The 21,502-nt window shown below is 44.5% G+C and overlaps 1 protein-coding gene across 1 annotated transcript in view; it reads right to left on the bottom strand.

Annotated features, from left to right (window-relative positions):
* EHHADH (enoyl-CoA hydratase and 3-hydroxyacyl CoA dehydrogenase) overlaps window positions 1-20,333 on the bottom strand; it is a 31,026-nt gene extending 10,693 nt beyond the window's left edge. Inside the window, exons 1-5 of the mRNA XM_063339543.1 lie at window positions 20,166-20,333; window positions 10,585-10,688; window positions 9,660-9,832; window positions 6,274-6,385; window positions 5,866-5,970 (exon numbers count right to left, since the gene is read on the bottom strand). Coding sequence (XP_063195613.1) covers window positions 5,866-5,970; window positions 6,274-6,385; window positions 9,660-9,832; window positions 10,585-10,688; window positions 20,166-20,239 — 568 coding nt within the window. The 5' untranslated portion in view covers window positions 20,240-20,333. The remainder of the gene's footprint in view (window positions 1-5,865; window positions 5,971-6,273; window positions 6,386-9,659; window positions 9,833-10,584; window positions 10,689-20,165) is intronic.
* Window positions 20,334-21,502: the final 1,169 nt, after the last annotated feature.

Here is a 21,502-nt window from a genome sequence, read left to right as displayed (position 1 = left end):
ATTTCTCTTTAGCTTTCTGTTTGCTCTGACAATTACGATTTTTCAAGTCCCTTCTCAGACTTCAAAAAAGCAAGATTTCAATTTCAAAGTAATTCTTTTCTTCTTCTCAGCTACACAGAGTGCCTTGACTTCTCCAGTCCTCTTACTCCACAATCCCAGCTGTCATATCCACGTAGGTCTTTCTATAAGCCTCAGTACTGCAGCTTTCCTCCAGTATTGTTTAGTACTCGGTGCCCAATTGATTTTGCTAGCCAGATGCATTCCAGCCAGGGTCCTGATCCAGTCATTTATAAGAGAGACTGGGAAATATACACTGAGTGCAATTCTTTCCTGACAGCAGGAGCCCCCCTGTTCACTTTGGGATGAACCAAGAGGACAGCTCACGCAGCATGAGTTGGGGAACAAAGGAATAACAAGGGAGGGTTCATGCTTCTATGTCAGCAAGGGGTGAATCAAGCAGCCATACAAATACGAGGCCCATTACAGACAGACGTTGCTATGGTGATACCTAGAAAGGATTTTAATTGAGAGAAGTTAGTCACATTTCAGATGCCAAAATCCTCTCCATCCTTTTCAGAAGTACAAGCTTTGGTGCCTGCTAGGAGATCTCTGATATGTCCATACTCAGGCTGTTCCTATGCTCTTAATGGCAGCTTGCCTCAGTAAAGACCATGGAGGAACAAGATCAGAAATTCAGGATGTAGGCCCTTAATATTTCAACACTTTCACGAAGACCAGATTGTTAATTAACTGTGTAGCGATGTCACTGCAGTGCTGCTCCCAAAAGCACCCAGGACTGCCACCAAAGCAGGATGGTGGGTGGGCCCCCTCTAATGAGAGCCTTATGCTGAGAAGCTCTCTGGTATGCAGTCTGATTGCCCTAGCTTCCCTTATATAAGCTCTGCCACAGGAGCACACTTCCTTCAAAGGTGGCATATTGCATCCATCTCCCCTTTTTCTTTCTGTTGCGTGCGTTAGGAAAATGCCAGTGCATCAGCAGAAGACTCAGGAGCAGGAAATCATACACAAGATGCTGAAAAGCAGGAATAATGGCAGCACTAAAGTCATGGTTGCCCAAAGAACATGTCCTGACTCTAGCTCTTCCTCCAAGACCAAGCAATATTTAAGAGAAACAGAAATATGAGTTTCCAGGATGAGTTAAGATAACTGATTTCCCGAAATAATGCTCTTCAGAGCTCAGGCTTTTGAATTAAGCCTTTTAGAGAACACAAAAAGATGAATACTCACTGTGGAAGTAGCTTCCCTTGTAATCAGAGTTTATAAAAATAATGTTTTCACATTGACAGTGAATATAGTTTGTATTTGCCAGTTTTGCAGGATTTAGTCAGGATAATGTTCCTTGATTTTTGGAATCCTGTCTTTCTCCCCTTGAACGTATGTTTTTAACCCAGAAATGCTCTTTATCCACAGTCCTTTATTTAGGACTTAAATAGTGGGTTTCATTTTTGCCCCAAGAGGACACCTCAGGTTTGTCCCAGAAAGCAGATCTGGTGGCTGGAAGGCTGCTTAAGACTGGGCAGAACAAGGGACTTCATATGACATCTCTGATGTGGAAAGGACTGGTAAAAAAGGAATATTACTGGGAGCATTTAAGCTTGGTCTTCAGATAGCAAATAGTACTTGTAAGCACAAATACTGATGGGGGACATGAGACAGGTCCTCACAGTAAAAAAGAAAAGCAACTCTCCTCAGGGTCCCGTAATAAAACTCTTATTTAGCTGTAAGCTAAATAGGTTTTATTAAGTATGTATACAGCATCTCCATGCAGAGTCTTTGCTTATGCAATGCTAATAAGAACCAAGGGCATATCTATGAACAGGAAAAAAATGATCTGAATCCAAACCTGGGAAGAAAAGACCATTGTGGGGCACCCACGGCTTGATTTCTGAAATCAAAGCAGCAGGAACATGAAGAACAGTATCACAGAATCATAGGGTTGGAAGGGACCTCTGGAGATCACCTAGTGCAACCCCCCTGCCAGAGCAGGGTCACCTAGAGCAGGTTACACAGGAATGCGTCAAGGCAGGTTTTCAACGTCTCCAGAGTTGGAGACTCCACCACCTCTCTGGGCAGACATCAGTGCTACAGGGAAAAGTGTCCTCCATGCACAGGAGCTAACAGATACATGCTTTGTTTTACTAGGGTTTGTAGTCCAGGTGGCACAAAGGACAGATCAAGTCTATAAAATTTCTATCAGTAAAAGCAACATGTAAGCATGCAATATCAAATATTGTGCTATTTAAAGAAAAAAAAAAAATCATCCTAGAGTTGTAAAACCTCAGGACAATACAGGACTTCACATGCAAGAGGCAGGGCTAGCCTAATGCACTTCCTCGTGCAGTGAACTGCCTGTGAATTTCTGAGAACCGAAGCTGAAACTGGACCCCTGCTCCTCAGGCTTGCAGTGGTCTCAGGCCTGCCAGAGGCAAGTCCAGTTTATGTCAGACCTTTTACAAACTCTGGCTGTGTCAAAGGGGCACTTCACTAGACCTTCTGCTTGAAGGTGGCAGCCAGAATCACGAGCCCTGGAGAGAGATTAAAATGTCTTTATTGCACATTTTCCCAGAGATGATGTGCTCAAGGCCCTTGCAATGGTAGCTGAAAGCCTTTCTCCAACAGTCTCCATTTAAAGCATGCAATTGCCTAACACCAGTATCTGTTACTCCTTTGGGTTTCCTGAGACTCAGAAGAAACACATGATTCCTCCACTGTTACTCCTAGTGGCTTAGAGTCAGAAACTCACATTCATCTTTCCACGCAGCATTTAATACCTGTGGGCCCTGAGCTAATCTAAATTGAACAGATTTTCCTTGACTCTTTGGTGCAAGCCATTGATGCTTTTGTGCTCCGAGAAGATGATAAAGGTCAATCAGCAGACGTGGACAGAAAGCAAGGGATGATTATATATGAAGGGAGAGCTTCATCAAAGAAGTCTGCTATCAGCAGCCATTTTTTCCTCCAGCTGAGGAAGACTACAGAAGGCCAGCAAGAGGTGGGCCATATAAGCTGCAAGCTAATGCCTCCTACCACAAGCAATTACAGCAATTTTCCAATTTTGTGATGCCATCAGGTGGACAAATTATATAATGCAGCTTTGAATCAGTGCAGTGATTACTAAGCACATTTAATGAAAGAACATTCTGATTGTCTCCAAGGATTTAGCTCCTGTATGTTCCTTCTAAAAAATGCCTTCAAAAGTGAAGATATTTTCCTTTGCCTGAAGAAGGCCAGGAACATATGCTCACTTACTATCTGCGATATAGAATTACTGTTTTCAATGAAAAAATTAACTTAGAACCAATAATTGTCCCTGTGTATTACTACAAGCACTTATTCAGGACTGTTTCAGAACTCCTTTTGAAGGTGTTCTTCATTAGGAATAATCCACAGAAATGTATGGATGAAGATGCTTTCCCAAAATACCTTCCATAAAGGTAGCTCTGTCAACTGTGTATCGAAAAAATAATCAGAGACCCTTGCTTCAGTAAGGCCAGCCATTTGAGATTGATCTTTTGCCATGAGATAGTGCAGCTCCAGTGCTGAGAAAGCTTTAGAAGAAAATAATTTTGGATGATTCTTTGAGACTTATCTTGCAGTACAGCCTTCCCAGGAACAGAAATTCCCCCAGTGACAAAACTAGTTATTTAGCCAAACTCTTCTGTAAGAAGTCAGCAGTTGTTAGGCTCATGTTAAAAAAAATAAAATAAAATAAAAAAAAATACATCTATCAGAAACAAAACACTGCATGTCATACAAAGACAGTTGACTTCTGTGATGGCATTATTTTGTGCATCTCTACTTCTGGTTTTATTAGGATTATTTGAAAAATGTTCACTGAAAACAGAACTCAACGTGAACAAAAACCAGACCAGCTATGCACAACTGTCATCTTCTGCAGCTCTGAGTTAGTGCTTGATGTAGAGAAATAAAATCACTGGTTTGCCTTTGTATGGCAGAAGAATTATATTAACTTTAGGCAAAGGCCAAAGCCAGGAATATCTCAAAAGGAACATATGGACTCTGGGTACACCATTCTTTCAAATTATCAGGTAACCTGAGGCTAAATAGTGCATCAAAACTTTCATGGTCTTCTGCAAGGTCTAATCAGAAATTTTCCAGGCAGGAAAGAAATAAATATTAGCTGACTTTCCAGTATTTTTACTGTTAAAGCACATACTGTAAATGTCAGTAAAGCTGTTGGAAAGAGTCTGAAAGCATTTTTAAAGTCCTGTTGGAGTTGGTATATAGTGTGATGTGAACACTTTCAATGACATTACTCACTTTTACCGGGGTAACTCAAACCAGCAACAAACAGATAGAAAATATACCACCAATAATGAGTAAGACTGGGGCAGGTTACCTGCTGGACGTCCAGCTAGGATCCTTGTATGCTTACACAATTCTCAAAAAAAAAAAAAAAAAAAAAATTTCTTGGTAGTGACAATTTCCAATGAAGATGAAGCTACAGAAGAAGAATTTGTCAGCAGCAGTAGAGGGCAAGTTCCAGAAAGCAAATTACACTGAGGAATAGTGTGCTCAATGATTCATTCCTGAAGCTATCCTCTAAGGTTAGGCTGGTTTTCACAACTGTCAACCACTGCACAATGTCTGTCACAGAAGAAACAGGCATACAAATATCTAAATTTCACATAGTATTTGTTGAAATCCAGAATACTTGATGGTTTGCCAGTTCCAGCAATATATCTATTACTTATTTTGTGATACACTGCTGCTGCCATCAGTTCTGGTATAGAACGTATGCAGGGCATCATTCAGAAGCCCAGAGGGTATATCAAAAGGAATACTCTTTGTTGGGTTAATTTGCCTAGAAGAGTAGTAATGTTTCACTGTGTTCCCAACAGATGAAGAAACAAAGTTCTCATTCAAAACAGGAAAAAAAATCAGTGAACCAAAGTATCTTCGTTTTTCTTAGAAGGAATCCTGAAGTACCTCACTTATCTCTTTCTAAAGAATTATATTTACCTATAGGGAAAGAGAAAAGAGGACTGCTTGTGTCATCAATTTTGCACCAAAAATGAAGACTAAAAATACTACAGGATGAATACAGTGAGAAGGAAGGGCATCTCTTACAGAAAACTTAGCCAAAGAATACCCTTTTGCACTTATCTGGTAAATCCCAAGTTGTGGGGAAGTACACAAGACACTGATTTTTAAGAATAGCCCATTCATTGAACGATCTTAAAAATATGGTGTGCTGTCATCTAGGACAAAGCTTAGGCTGCTTCAACTTCTAGCACAGAAGTGCTCCTACAGAGAAGAAAAGGCCTTGTTTGTAGTGGAGAGCGCTGTTATTTCTTTCCACATCCCTCCCATCTCCACAGGCCATTTTCTTACATAGCAGCTAAAGGATTAGGGACATAGTCGCTTACAGATTCGTGGATCATAAGTTGGGCTGAGGATGTGCCAGCCCCTCCACTCAAGGGAGAAAGTTATTTTTGAATAGCCGTTATTGATGGTGCAACCAGAATACGTGCAATACCAGCTGTGATCCAAAACTATATACGGAAAGAGCACATACTCCCCAAAATCAGTGGAGTGCAGCAGCCCAGAGGAGCGTGTGAGTTTGGATATATAAGTAAGAAGCAGGAGGACTTGATACGTATCTGTTCACCAAATCCGCACTTGAATTTCTGCAGCTCTCCAGCATCTGAATTTTTTGTTTCAGGCACAAAACAAATTCTGTAATTAATTCTATCTTATATGGATGCCAAAACTCAATGAATGGAGCATATAAATTGGAATAAACTGGTGGGCTTTGTTCTGGCTCTGCAGCCCTGAAACGTCACCAATTATTTCTTGGCGTTGCTACAATTCTTTCCTCACCAATCACTTTGTTTGCCAAGCGAATTGCTGCCTCAATTGTGTTTTCTTCCACAACTTCATCAACCAAGCCCAGTTTCAGTGCTTCAGTCGCTGGAATGTGTCTTCCTGTGATAAAAAGAGAAGTAAGATGACTACAGTGGGGCATGATGGGCAATTTCATTCTTCTCTATCTGATTAAATGACTTGTGTGTAGCTGGCTTCAAATATGAGATGTGCTCGCTATCAGGTATATAAAATACACGCCTCAGAAGCGCGTACGTCCCTTTCTTAGCCCATTATTAGTGGAAACAAGCTGAATTTCAACCCAAGCAGCTACATAGGTAGAAGAAATTCATGTTTCTTAGACCAAGCTGGTGGTATGACTCAATGCCATATTCTTATATACAGAGGAAGGCCAAGGCACTTTACCTGTAGTGATTATATCAAGAGCAGCTGGTACCCCAATCAGTCTGGGCAGTCGCTGAGTGCCTTCAGCACCTGGAAGTAACCCAATGGTGACCTCTGGTAAACCCATCCGTGCCTAAAATGAAGTCAAATTCAACAACAAATCTGATTAAAAAGAGTGATAGCTACAAACTGAGCAGAATAGAGGAAAGACAAGCAGACCTGATTCACACATTGCTCATCTAGGAAGCCTCCAGGCTTCCACGTAGAAACTTCATCCTTGCTTTTTGCCACATAAGACATTTAAGACAAAAGCCCACTCAGCCATTTCAAGAACTTGTGTACAAAGGCACAGGAACAGCGTCACTTTCAGTGGATGTAAGTGTGCTAGCACAGCAGTGGAGGAGAGCGGTGGGACCACCAGCATCCCCCAGGTTGACACATGTGTAAACTAATTCTTTCAAGCAGGCGTTACCAAATGCTGGATGGCACTCTGTGACTTAACTTTTACCTCCCTACTCTAATTCTTGGAAGTTTAGTAAAGGAAAATTGGTACTGAACTCTTCCCTAATTTTCCTTCAAACGGCTCTTGGTGCACTTGACGTTTAGTAGGGTTATGACAGAGAAGCCAGGGGCAGCAGGAAGGGGGGGGTCTTGTCTTCTCTTAAAAATCTACCTAGATTTTGTTGCCTTGTTTTTTTAAAAAAAAAATAAAATAGTTTGCACATTTCACATTGAGCTCTTAAGAAATTTAAGACCACTACTTACGGCATCAACCTTAGCTAACATATAGGATGCTGTAGATAGAAATCCTCTTTATGCTGTTACAGCAACCCACACTGTTATGGAGAAACAGTGATTCACACTGCAAAAGTGAGTGGATGGTCCTATCAGTGGAGAGTGTCTATAAGAAGACGAGGTACTGCTAAAGGGTAGTTCAGCATTCCTGAATCTTGAAGGAGGGGATTAAAGAAAGGGGATGGATAGAATCATAGAATAGAATCATAGAATTGTTGAGGTTGGAAGGGACCTTTAAGATCATCGAGTCCAACCTTTAGCCTACCCTGACAAGAGCCACTTCTAAACCATGTCCCTAAGTGCCCCATCTACCCTTTTTTTAAACACCTCCAGGGATGGTGAATCCTCCACCTCCCTGGGCAGCCTATTCCAATGTTTAATAACCCTTTCAGTGAAAAAATGTTTCCTAATATCTAATCTAAACCTCCCCTGATGTAACTTGAACCCGTTTCCTCTCGTCCTATCACTTGTCACCAGGGAGAAGAGGTCAGCCCCCATCTCTCTACAACCTCCTTTCAGGTAGTTGTAGAGGGTGATAAGGTCTCCCCTCAGCCTCCTCTTCTCCAGGCTAAACAACCCCAGCTCCCTCAGTCGTTCTTTATAAGGTTTGTCCTCCAGACCCCTCACCAGCTTTGGAGCCCTTCTCTGGACATGCTCCAACACCTCAATGTCCCTCTTGTAGCGAGGGGCCCAAAACTGAACGCAGTACTCGAGGTGGGGCCTCACCAGTGCCGAGTACAGGGGGATGATCACTTCCCTAGTCCAGCTCACCACACTATTCCTGATACAGGCTAGGATGCTGTTGGCCTTCTTGGCCACCTGGGCACACTGCTGACTCATATTCAGCTGGCTATCAACCAACACTCCCAAGTCCTTTTCTGTCGGGCTGCTTTCGAGCCACTCCGCCCCAATCCTGTAGCGCTGCATGGGGTTGTTGTGACCCAAGTGCAGGACCCGGCACTTGGTCTTGTTGAACCTCATACCATTGGTCTCAGCCCATCGGTCCAGCCTGTCCAGATCCCTCTGCAGAGCCAACCTACCCTCAAGCAGATCAACACGCCCGGCCAGTTTAGTGTCACCTGCGAACTTACTGAGGGTGCATTCGATCCCTTCATCCAGATCATTGATAAAGATATTAAAGAGAACCGGCCCCAGCACCGAGCCCTGGGGGACACCACTTGTGACTGGACACCAACTGGATTTAACTCCATTTACCACCACTCTCTGGGCACGGCTATCCAGCCAATTTTTTACCCAGCGAAGAGTACACCTGTCGAGGCCATGAGCAGCCAGTTTCTCCAGGAGAATGCTGTGGGAAACAGTGTCAAAAGCTTTGCAAAAATCCAAGTAGATAACATCCACAGCTTTTCCCTCATCCACTAAGTGGGTCACCTTATCATAGAAGGATATTAGGTTTGATAGGCATGACCTGCCCTTCACAAACCCATGCTGACTGGGCCTGATCACCCTGTTCTCCTGCATGTGCCGTGTAATGGCACTGAGGAGGATCTGTTCCATGACCTTCCCAGGCACCGAGGTCAGACTGACCGGCCTGTAGTTCCCCGGATCCTCCTTCCGGCCCTTCTTGTGGATGGGTGTCACATTTGCTAACCTCCAGTCAGCTGGGACCTCCCCGGTTGTCCAGGACTGCTCATAAATGATACCAAGTGGCCTGGCGAGCACCTCCGCCAGCTCTTTCAATACCCTTGGGTGGATCCCATCCGGTCCCATAGATTTGTGCACCTCCAGGTGCTGAAGCAGGTCCCTCACCGTTTCCCTTTGGATTACGGGGGCTTCATTCTGCTCCCCATCCTTGTCTTCTAGTTCAGGGGTCTGGGTGCTCAGGGAACAACTGGTCCTACTGCTGAAGACTGAGGCAAAGACTTCATTAAGTACCTCAGCCTTTTCCTCATCCTTGGTCACTATGTTGCCGGCCCTATCTACTAGAGGACAGAGATAATCCTTAGTCCTCTTCTTATTGCTAATATATTTATAGAAACCTTTTTTGTTGTCCTTGACACTCCTTAAAAAACTCTTAAAGCTGTCTTTTGGTCAGAGTGTTCCTTGAGGACCCACAGCTCATGGGGAATCAAACCATATATGTTCCATGCTAGCTGAGTTTCAACTACCTATTGAAAGTAGACCACTAGCAGAAAGAAATGCAAAATTCACAGGGCTGGGGGGGCTGGGGTGGGGGGCGGAATAAAATTGGGAGAGTCATGCTGCATAAGCCAATAAGATACAGCTATCCACATCAGAATATAGATAATGACTACTGAGACCTAGGGCCAATTAACACTTGGTTACTGAAGTTTCTATGTGCTCATCTTATTCTACTAGATACAAATCATTTTTTTATTTAGAAATGACTTGAAATTAGTTATTTAGTAAGACTTATGAAAGCATGTCCAGGGTGGTGTTGTAGGTGAAGAATGTCTGAGCACACAGACTTGTATCGTGTAGCTATAAAGCCCCCCTCTTCTGGGTAGGTGATCCTAGGAAAGGCATGCTGTCCGACTGCTCTTCAGGAGCAGCCTCCCACCCTGCCCATGGCCACGTGTACATGGCTCCCAATGCCTTCCCCAGCCCCTCTAGTTTGCAGCACATGTTACCTTCACATGTGCAATCCGATAGTGACAGCCAAGTGCCACCTCCAGGCCTCCTCCCAAGGCAACACCTTCAATGGCAGCCACCACAGGCTTCTCGCTCCTTTCTATAAGAGAGATGATGGGGCCCAATGCAGTACCACGTTTCTTTGGCGAAGAAAATCCTCTAATGTCAGCTCCTGAGTTAGCACAAAGAGATTAAGAGGAATTAGTGGGCAAGACAGTGACTGGAATGATCCTCCCCTCTGTGCCATTGAACACAGCTGCTCAGTGTTGAACAAGTCCTTGCAGAGCATGCTGCTGGCAGGAGAGTGGACAACGGCAATCAACCACTTTTGGGACCACCTTCAAGAAACCCTGGCTCCTTGAGCCTGTTCAGAGAGCTCAGGGGAAGGCCAAGTACAAAAATACATAGTAATGGTAATGATCATGCAGTTACTACAGAAATTTGCAGACATCTTTGGTGTAATAATAAAAAAAAAAAGTTGGAATATTTAAGTGCAAGTTACTACTAACAAGCAATGTAGAGCTCCACAGAAATTCCCTAGCTTCCCAGATTTCTCCAACTGGAGAATATCTGTTATTCACCACTGCCCCACCTCAAGTATGTTCCATACACTGGACCAGTTGACGGTCCAGAGATTTTACGCAAACAAAGCTCTAGAGAGTAAGGAGGCATCAGGGAGATGAGCAGCTGTACCTCATTTCAGCACAAACACACCAGCTTATTTCTGGTCTGGACAGTCCAGATTGTCATGTGCCCCATGTCAACTGTGGCACAGCAGAATAGAAAAAGCCCACTGTCTTGTGGCCATTCCCAGCAAAATCAGACTTCTGTCAGCAGTGCTATGAGGCAGAGAATCTTCAGACATGGTGTGTGGAAAGTGTTTCGTCTTTTTCTCAGTCTGTGTTTGATGAAAAAATATCTTACCTGCACTGAATTTCCCATTTTCGCCACAAATCATAACAGCTTTCACTGAAGGATCTGCATCTGCTCTCTTCAGTCCATCCTCTAATGCCTGGAGAACTGTCAAACTGAAATAAATTGGAGAGTCAGTAAGTAACAATCAACTACATTATCCTTCCAAGAGGTCTGTGTTATACACATCAAGAGTCCCAGTGAAAACAAGCAGTATGTCCAAGCAGGTCTCTCCCCTAGCCTGTCTTCTGCCACAGCCTCTCCGGGTGAATCCTTTCATTAGGTTCCCTCTTACTTTAAGGGCAAATGCCAAAATCCAACAAACTTATGACGGCTGACCTCTCATTCACTTCCCAGAGAGTCATCTCCTGGCTATGACATTGCTGTTTCCAAAGCAAGCAGCACAGGGAAAGGTTCTTCTGAAAATGTCTTTATGAATTAAACATTCAGATATTCAGGAAAACCGTTTAGCATAATTTAAAGCTAATTAATACTAAACCACTGACAATCTAAGAACTTTTTAAAAGGGAAAGGAGCTCCAGGGGTAAAAAGCTATCTTTTAAACACCTGACACAGAGTTGGTGCTGTGCTGACGATTATAATGCTTTCACCTTGCAAAGATCTGTATATAAGTCCAGACTTAAACTTGTGTGGGATCCTGTCAAAGTGAACACTATATAGAATGCTGTCTTTTGTGTCATGTGAACGTATTTCCACTGATACAAGCAGTAAATATGGCCAGCAAAAAATTAATGAACTTCAAAATGGAACAGTAAAAGTATAAATAATATTTTTACAAATTAGATATTTAAAAAATCTGACCTGACTGTATGCCCACTTTGCATTTGAAGCTCAGAAGCTAATTTTTATATATATGTGTGTGTATAGACATGGAGAGTATAGTCTGTTTTAGAAGACAGTGACAATAAAGAGTATGGTAGGTAGAAATAGAAGCATTAACACCTAACACTTTATTAATAGAAATATTAACACAAATTCCATGTATATATAAACTAGATACTAAAATATGTTCATAGACACACACTTTTAAGTATATAAGTGTATACATAACTTGTGAGAGACTGTTCTGTGTGTATACATACTATATATGTAGATATGCCTCTGATACATAAAATCTGCGCCACAAGCGGTTGGAGGCTGGAGGAATACTCAAAGGAGTATCGTACATGCTCGCCCCATCCTTTATAAACACAGCTTCTGTTCCCAGACCTTCTCTAAACCGTAAGCCCAGCTTCACATGTAAGCCTGGCGGCTGCCGAAAAGGGAGAACAGCGCTGTTCACGCCCAGTGGAGAGGAAGAGTGTGAATTAAAAAAAACTGATAGAAAGGCCTGATGCATGACTCAGTTTGTGCATGTTTTTCAATATATTTGAGGGGATTTAATCTAAAAAGGAAGCTTGTCATAAAGTAGATGAAAAATATATCCCTGTGCTCATGTGTAATGCTTCTAGGTGTGTCCAGGGTGGGTGATCGCATATTTATATAAGGCAACAGCTTGCAGCATTGAAGTGGAAATCCGTAGACTGAAAAGGAAAACCCGGGGAGCCCAAGAAGTTTCCCGCAAGCCAGCTGTGTGAAGTCCTGCCAGCCAACCTCTGCACATTCCTCCTTCAAAATGCAAAATTAAGAGAAGCTGTTAGCAAAGTCTATTAATCAGGGCTGTTGGCTGAGGGGGACCTGTCTAGGGGGGTCTCCAGGATCAGCTGCTGTCTGGATAAGGCCACACTACGCAGAAGGATCAGTGGGAGCCCTGAGACCTGGCAACCAGAGACTGAGGGAAGTGTTATTTCTGGAGAGAGAACAGCCAGTTACGTACCAATTGCCTCATCCAGACATCAAAAACAACTCTGAAGTTTGACATTAGTAATGGTTGTGAAAGCTGAAACTTAAAATGAGAATAATTTGGTTGTGACAAAGAAAAACTATTAGGTGACTCGGTAAAGGTCCTTCCAGTGCATATGGTTCCATGCAGCAGAATATGAAAGCCTTTCCAATTTTAATAAAAGGTTTCATATTCTGTGGGGAAAAATGCATATTATAATTTTGCTTTTTATCTTGCTCCCTTTGGAACATCAAGTGCTGTGGCTGCTATTTGAGGAGGACCCACAGGCTGCACCCAATGCTCATTGCTCTTAGAGATCTCTTTTTGCATCAGTGAAGAGCCAGGCCATAGAAATAACAAATTCACCTTGCGGCTGGAAGATTAAAGGGAAAACCATGATGAAATGTCATTACACTTTACAAACCGTGGTGCAAAGAGGGGGAAAAAATATGGGCCAGGATTCCAAACAAACGTTAAATTCCTGATTTGAAAATATTGCATAGAAAAATGGCACAATTTTCCCAGGAACAGACAAGAAGCAATCAAAGCATTTGATTAAAGCTCAGTTAGAATTAAATCTAGCCAAGGAGATCAAAGGAAACTGCAAAAATTTCTATAGGTACATTAATGGTTTCTTGCCATTAAGAGACTTGGGGAGACTAGGGAGGGTGTGGGCCCCCTCAGAAAGGAAACGGGGAAGCTGGTGACAAGTCATATGGAGAAGGCCGAGGTTCTCAACAACTTCTTTTCCTCAGTCTTCAACTGGCAAGGGCTCCAGCCACACTCCCAGAGTCACAGACGACAATGGCAGGGGTTGGAAAGAACTGCCCATCGCAAGTGAAGATCAGGTTCGTAACCATCTGATGAACCTGAAAGTGAACAAGTCCATGGGACCTGATGGGATACACCCACAGGTGCTGAAGGAACTAGCGGATGAGGTTGCTAAACCGCTCTCTATTATATTCCAAAAGTCATGGCAGTCTGGTGAGGTCCCCACTGACTGTAAAAGGGGAAACATAATCCCCGTTTTCAAAAAGGGAAAGAAGGAGGAACCAGGGAACTATAGGCCAGTCAGTCTCACCTCCGTGCCTGGTAAGATTATGGAGCAGATCCTCCTGGAGGCACTGCTGAGGCAGAAGAATAACAATGAGGTGATTGGGTACAATCAACACGGCTTCACCAAGGGCAAATCGTGCCTGACAAACCTGGTCGTCTTCTATGAGAAGGTCACAACATCAATAGACAAGGGGGAAGCAACTGACATCATTTACCTGGACCTGAGCAAAGCCTTTGACACTGTCCAGCATAACATCCTGGTCTCCAAGCTGATAAAATATGGGTTTGATGGATTGACAATTCAGTGGATAAAGAACTGGCTTGATGGCCGCACCCAAAGAGTGGCTGTCAATGGGTCCATGTCCAAGTGGAGGCCAGTGACAAGTGGAGTCCCTCAACGATCAGTACTGGGACCGGTCTCGTTTAACATCTTTGTCAGCGATATGGACAGTGGCATAGAGTGCACCCTCAGCAAGTTTGCCGACGACACTAAGCTGTGTGGGGCGGCTGACACGCTGGACGGAAGGGATGCCATCCAGAGGGACCTTGACAGGCTGGAGAGGTGGGCCCATGCCAACCTCATGAAGTTCAACGAGACCAAGTGCAAGGTCCTCCATCTGGGTGAGGGCAATCCCAAGCACCGATATAGGCTGGGCAGCAACCGGCTTGAGAGCAGCCCTTGAAGAAAAGGACTTGGGGGTGCTGGTGGACGAGAGGCTCCACGTGAGCCGTCAGTGTGCACTAGCAGCCCAGAAAGCCAATCATATCCTGGGCTGCATCAGGAGAAGCGTGGCCAGCAGGTCGAGGGAGGTGATTCTGCCCCTCTACTCCACTCTCGTGAGACACCACCTGGGGTACTGCATCCAATTCTGGAGCCCCTACTACAAGAGAGATATGGACGTGCTGGAATGTGTCCAGAGAAGGGCCACGAGGATGATCAGAGGGCTGGAGCACCTCTCCTATGAGGACAGACTGAGAGAGTTGGGGCTGTTCAGCCTGGAGAAAAGAAGGCTCCGAGGACACCTTATAGTGGCCTACCAGTATCTTAAGGGGGCCTAAAAGAAAGCTGGGGAGGGACTTTTCAGGATGTCGGGTAATGGTAGGACTAGAGGGAATGGATTAAAACTAGAGATGGGATGATTCAGACTGGACGTTAGGAAGAAGTTCTTCACCATGAGGGTGGTGAGACACTGGAACAGGTTGCCCAGAGAGGTGGTGGAAGCCTCATCCCTGGAAGTTTTTAAGGCCAGGCTGGACGGGGCTCTGAGCAACCTGATCTAGTGGGAGATGTCCCTGCCCATGGCAGGGGGGTTGGAACTAGATGATCTTTAAGGTCCCTTCCAACCCTAACAATTCTGTGATTCTATGATTTCTGTGTCTTGCAGGCATATGATCAGCAAATGCAAAATGCCCTTATAAAAGGTTTGTCTGCATTAAATGGAAAGGTTCAGGATTTTATGCAGGAAATTAGTTACAAGCCCTTAGCACTTACAACAATGAACTCCTGCCAGAAGAAAATTTAGTCATCCAGGCTGACACAAAATACCTACATGACCTGTATTAAGCCAACAGAATTCTTTTTGCCAGCGAATAACCCGACCCTGTACTTAGATAAATACTGCTTCTCCCTCTATACAATTTTTTTCCCAGTGGGATTTTTTTTGTAGGACAAAAAGGAAGAAACATCAGACTTTTTGCAGTTTCTTGTTCTCCTAAGATGGCGCAATATGTTTGCCTCAGGATGTTACAGTCCAACACAAAGGCTGCAGTGCTTTGTAACTCACACATTATAAGTGGTACTAAAAGATGTAATTTTAGAGGAAAGCATTGTAGTAAAATGTCTGACAGTAAAACTATAAAAATACTCAAGAGTGTCACAACTTCAAACAGCTAGAGCGTTAAAGAAACAAAAAGTCACCACAATTTGCATACGTATTTCATTACTGTGACAGTGTCATTCATTTAACAGTAACAAAGCAAAAATTCACTCTCTGCTTTCAAATCAACGCTTAATCCCATGCTATGTAGTCAACTCCACCATGTGTATTATTTTGACTGCAAGAAAACTGATTCTGCCGAGATGATTCAGCATGGCATGGTTTAGAAACACACCACAGGTGCTGTTAAAGAACATGTGCAAACCAGGGCAACAGAATATTCTTGTAGGTGACCACACCAGGTTGTTTCTATTTTGCATTAAACTCATTGACGGAATGATGCGCTGGATTTGTAACACGGTTTTATCATTTACTTTAATAATTTCGGATTTTAGCTAAGGTTTGTGAATGTGAACTTCTCTAATAAAAAAAAAAAAGAAAAAAGTAATTAAAGGGACTGAAAATTTACTTAGTCACCTTTAAAGCAGTGAGAGTCTAATCCAACAGTAGAAAATGCTGTTTATGGAAAACAGGCAGGTCTGGTCCTTTCCCCTTGTATTTCACCCAACATCCACAATCACTGCATTGGGGATGTTGCTATGTTTGTCTATGCACATTCTTTTTAGCATCCCTTATACACCTGCTGTCTGTGAATTCGCCTAATCCCTCTCTGATTCTGCTGATCCCATCTGCCTCCACAGGCTCCTGTGGCAGCAAAGCTCTGCATTATCTCTTTTAAAACAATCTCCCACGAGTTTAATCAAATGCCCCTAGTTCAACTGTTGTATGATTTGCTAAAGGGTTATGCCTTCAGTTTATTTACTTCATTTATGATTTTGTAAACCTTGACCCTGTTCTCCCACAGCCTTTTCCTCTCCAAAGTGATAAACCCCAGCTTTTTCAGTTCACTTTCTTAACATGGTGCGCTGTCCCTTGGAGTATTTTGGTTGTCCCTTTCTGGATTGTCCCTAAATTCTTCTGCAAACACAAAATCCAAAACGCCACACAACAATTAAGATGTGTTCTATTGCAGAAAAGCAATGCCCTCTGCTCTGTTCTCAACATACATCCTGATGGTACCCAACGTTTTGTGGGCTTCTTGGACTGTCCCAGCACATCAAGCCAATGGTTTCACAGAGCTATCAAAGGTAAGGATCCTTTCCCTGAGCTGTAACTGCCAGTTTTGAGCTTGGCATCTGGTAAGCTTGTCCTGAGTTGTACTTTTTTATTTAAAGAAATTTTATCTGTTGTTTTTTAGCATGTCTTGATCCTCTCTTCATGTTTTTTTTAGTCTTAATTTCCAGTTTACGTCTCTCCCATCACATTTTATGGGCTTTCTTGTTCCCTTCATTTGAGTAAGCTTTCCACTTCTTAAAAAATAAAAAAAAAATCAAACTTCTCCCTTAGTTATCTTAGCTTTCTCATCAAGCCGTGTAGAGCTTTTAGAGGATCACTTGCTGGCTGAACAGTTTACCTCGGCTTCTAACAAACTTAAAAAAACAAGAACCCCAAACTCAAACAACAGCAATCCACCCTCCGCCCTTGTTGCAGGCTTCTTGCGGTGTTTTTGTTTGAACTAACTGCTGGGTATTTACATAATTCCCACCTTGAAATGGAGTATTCGTGTGCTGGATTCACCTGGTCTGCTTTCTCTTGCCTCAGTGTCAGATCCAGCTGTGTAGCAGTTGCTGTCACACAGCAGCTAATACAGCTTGAACGGAGTCATGCACACAAATTAAGCCCAAACCCAGAATGGCATCCTTTCTGTGGGGATTTAGAATAGTTGTTTTAGGAAGCAGACACTTACTGCATCCCAGAATTTTCTCTCTGCATCTCATCCTGACGAGGCACTGATCCAGTCCAGCACAGGTAATCACACTCTCCCATCATTGCTACCTATCCAAAGTTGCAGCTTTTCTAATCTCCTTTAATGTCTTCTGATCATTATGCTGATCGGGGTCAGAAGGACAATCCTAGCAGCCAGAGAGCCTTTTCCAATCATGACTGTTATGCTGTTATACTTTATATAATCCCACACGTACATTCCCTTACCCCATGTCCCACCCTATCATCCCTGCAGATTTTCTGTACTTGTCAGCTCAAATGTTGAAATCCTCTTCCACATCCTTCTTAATTTTCAATGCCAGCAGCCTGCCTCTGCTCATGAGGTGTGCTTGGTCCTTTCTCTTGCAAGTCTTGTCTGTCTGTTCCCCAAAACTTCCCAGTTCTTTGCATATCTAAATCCATTCTCTCTCTGTCATGGTCTGACAAATGCTGATCTCTGAATACTAAACTTCTTGCAAACCAGGAACAAAAAAAATACCCAAACAAATCAAATTTGGCACATGCCACCTCTGCTGATGGAGAGAAAGATTAGCTTGAAGGGGAGTCTGTGTGTGGGAGCCAAATTTGCTGCCAGACTCAAAAGTCAGCACACATTCCTCAGGAAAGCGCTGCCCAGGAGGTACTGGCACAGCAGCAGATGGTGTCAGACAGGAGAAAGCAAATTCCTACCCACCAGTGGCTTCTAAAGTGCTAATGGCCAGGGCGATAGCCTGGGAGCTGGGAACATGGCACTGAGTTCCACATATAATGGGGGGAGATAGGTGAGGCTGGAGCAGAGCAGCAAAAACTCACCAGTCTTTTAAAAAGCATCTGTGCCTGCTGTGAAATTAAATTTTCAGGATCGCAGGAGATGGCTCCTGTCTGTAACTTTCACTGCCTGCTACCACTTACGTAGTCAAACTTGTCCAACAGCAATCACAAACCTGCTCCCCTATGTCCAGTCCATACAGTATGCAGAAGGAACACACAAGGATCCGAGTGTGCTCTGCCTTTCCTAGCTATAGCCAGGTCTCAGCTAAAAAATACCTGATGCCAAATATGAGATAATTATTGATCCCTACTAAAACAGGTATTACCCTGACATGAGATCAAAGTCCCATCTTAGGTTGTGTTATGGTGCTATGGAGCTCGTTATGAGGAATAAGCCTACGTGGGTAAAGTAAGTACTCGGGTCTCTCAGGGGCCTTGGTGCTGCGGGGCCGTCAGCAGGTAAAAGAGCGTGGTCAGCACAGTGCAGGTGTGGGGGGAGTGAAGAGACAGCACTCGATGGCAACTGCCTTTTTGATGGATCTAAAGAGTTATTCCTCCTTCTTCCTTCTCCCTTCCTTCTCCCTCCTGGGGCTGGGGGACAGGACCACGGCCATACCGTGTGTTACCCTTGGTTTGTCAGAAGGGCACCCTGCTGGGAGGGCACTGGGGGGTGAAGAGGAAAGGACGGTCGAGGCAGGGATCTGTCCTGAAGGGACTGTTGTATAGGTGCGTGCAGTTGCTGTTTGAAGGCAACTTTGGGTTTTATCCCGGACGTCTCAAAAGAGGCAGAGTTAAGCTTCCTTAAGTACATATCTTTAGCTCTGTATTTTGTACTTTTCACGGTAAGGCTGGAAAGTTTACAGTGGGCGCAGCCTGGAAGTTCTCTCAGGCTGGTCTTGGGCACAGGAGGTCCACGGGATGTCTTGCACCCTGCAGTTCTGGGAGTCCCACATTAGTTCACCTAATCTCATCAAGTCACTCCGAGGTTGTTTTCTCATGATGATTATCTGGGCGTGTGAATATGATCTTACTCCACTTTTAAACATGTTGCAACAAAAGAGCGAATGTTGCCAGTTACTGCAGAGCAATGTGGCTTGCTGGAGAAGAGCAGCAGGTCGTATTTCCGATTCATGCTCGTGCTTGTCTCTTTCAGCTTCTTTTTAACAAACTTTCTGGTTTAGGAGTCAAGCATAACTGCAGTGGATTTTTTTGGCTTGTGAATATACACTAAATAGACACTGTGGTCACTGTTACAGAACAGCTCTTCAACTACAGTTGCTTAAAAAGGGCCTAGGTGGTACACAGAACTAAATGAACTAAAATACACACCATGTAACAAATTATATAAAGCCAAAAAGCATGTACATTCTTTTCAAAACATATGAAAACCTAAAATTTCAGGAGCTCCTGCAGATTGGTGTTTGATTGTTTTTCACTGGCTCCTGTTTGAGATCACCTGGGGCCTTTCTTGACCAAGATCAGGATCTGAGAGGTCCATTCCTTACTCGTTTTTAGAAGGCAAATGAACCGCCTTCACTTCAGACAGCCCTGGCTGTGGTTTAATCCCGGTGCCAGCTCCTCTTGTTGATCCACCTCTGCTCTCTACCAAGCCCTTTGCCCTAACCCCTGTGCTCCCTTGGAGCACACGCTGCGGAGCGGGCAACTAAACCGGTAGCAAATCTGAGGGGAAAAGCTGGTTTTCACCAGTGAGCTCTGCACGAACGCCGGGGTGAAGCAGCCAAACTGCTAACGCTGCTGTGCAGTTTTGTGCTGGAAGCATTAACTTGATGCTTAAAGGCTACAAGGTGACGAGAAAGATGCCAAGTTTTTAAACAGCTTCCAGGGGAAGGTGAGAGCAAGTACAGATTGATGAGACTGACGCCTCTCCTGCGAAAAAAATAAGCCCCACTAGAAATTGTAATAAAGAGCAGAAGTCATGGAAAAAATCAGGATGATTTTTGCAAAGGCTGGTGCAGGTGTTAGCTGAGGTCCCCCGGCAGAGGCGGCCTGCCCTGGGACCGGCAAGGGCCTCACGCGGGCGAGGGGGGGAAAATGAGGCGAAAATGCAGGAAATGGGAGAATCCCCCGCCCCGCTCGCCCCGGGGGGCCCAGCGCCCCGGCCTGACCCGCCGCAGTCCCCGCGCCCCGTCCCGGCGCTGCCCTGAGGGGCGGCCGCCTCAGGAAATGGCGGGCGGGGGGGAGCGGGCCGCGCCCGCCGTTACCTCAGCGCATTCACCGGCGGGTTGCGGAGCCGGATGACAGCCACGGCGGCGGCGCCCCTCGCGTACTGCGCCATGCCGAGCCCCCGCCGCTCTTCCCCGGGCACAGGGGCCGGACCCCGTGGTGTCCCGCCCGGAGCCCGGCCCTCCCCGCCGGGGCGGGCCGCCCACAGCCCGGCTGCCGTCCCCGGCCTGTCCGGAGAGGGGGCCTCTGCCCGGGGTTTAACGTGCGGTTCCCCCCAAGTTCTGCGCCCTCCATCTCCTCGGGGGTTATTTCACAGCCAGCCCCTCTGTCCGGTGCAGGGACACCGACCCCTGTTCGGGAAGGATGGCAGGGCTCGGGATCTGCAACGTGCTCTCGGTGTTTAAATGGAAATCGTCTGTCACAAGAGCTGGTCGGTCCGGTTTAAAACACCCACAGGGGCTGAGGCCCACGGGATTTGTTTAAATTAATACAGGGAAGCTAATGAAGTGAGGACGTGGGAAGCTTTGCCGCAGTATAAAATCCATATTAGAAAAATGCCAGTTTGTAGGAAAAAAAAAAAGTAGTTTCTAATATTACAACATGCACTAAAATGTAATTGGAGGGAGAGAAAAGGCTCTTCAGAGGGAAAATTCCCAGACATTGAAGAAGTGGTGAGATTTTAGATGGATCGGCTGGTGTTTGGCTGCCCTGCGCTGTCCCAGCTGCAGCTCTGCAATCCCAGGAGTTTATCCTAATTAGCTTGTTGTGGAAAGTTAACTTTGCTGGAGATGTTTTTGTAACTCTACGATCTCTCTTCTATATCTCTTGGCCTTTAAAAGTCAGCCACTGGGCTGTGGCTCCTTCTCCTGGCCTGGAGAAGGTAATTTTAGAACTTGGTTTATGTGTACGGAAAGGTCCATACAAATATATACTCTTCACTCATTGCAACTCCTGTCTTTATTGTTACTGCTGTTGTGGTGGGTGGCTACAGCTCTTCTGTCATTTGTTAAGTAGTGCAAAAAACACCACACCAAACCCAGGGATATTACTTTGCAACTTGCTTGTAAAACAGTGTGTTTTGGGAGTTTATAAAAATGCTGTAAACTGTGCCTTGGAGGGCTGACTGATCTGTTGTATTTTTATTAACCAGAATGAAACCAAAGATCACTCTGAGTTGTACTTTCTGCTTATAATTTATGGGTCTGTTTTACTTGTCTTGTAATAGTACAACTGCTATAGTTATGACAAAACAGGACCCTTCTGAGCAAGAATAAACATGGAAGAAAACGGTTCTCAGAAAAAGAAAGCTCAGTGACTCTACAGAGTCACAGAAAGGCTCCAGTAAATGTTTAAGGTTTATTGTTGTAAGGTTTAT

The sequence above is a fragment of the Chroicocephalus ridibundus genome, chromosome 6 (assembly GCF_963924245.1).
Source record: "Chroicocephalus ridibundus chromosome 6, bChrRid1.1, whole genome shotgun sequence".
Classification (NCBI taxonomy): domain Eukaryota; kingdom Metazoa; phylum Chordata; class Aves; order Charadriiformes; family Laridae; genus Chroicocephalus; species Chroicocephalus ridibundus.
Note: the sequence above shows the minus strand (reverse complement) of the source record. Positions and strands in the feature narration are given on the sequence as shown.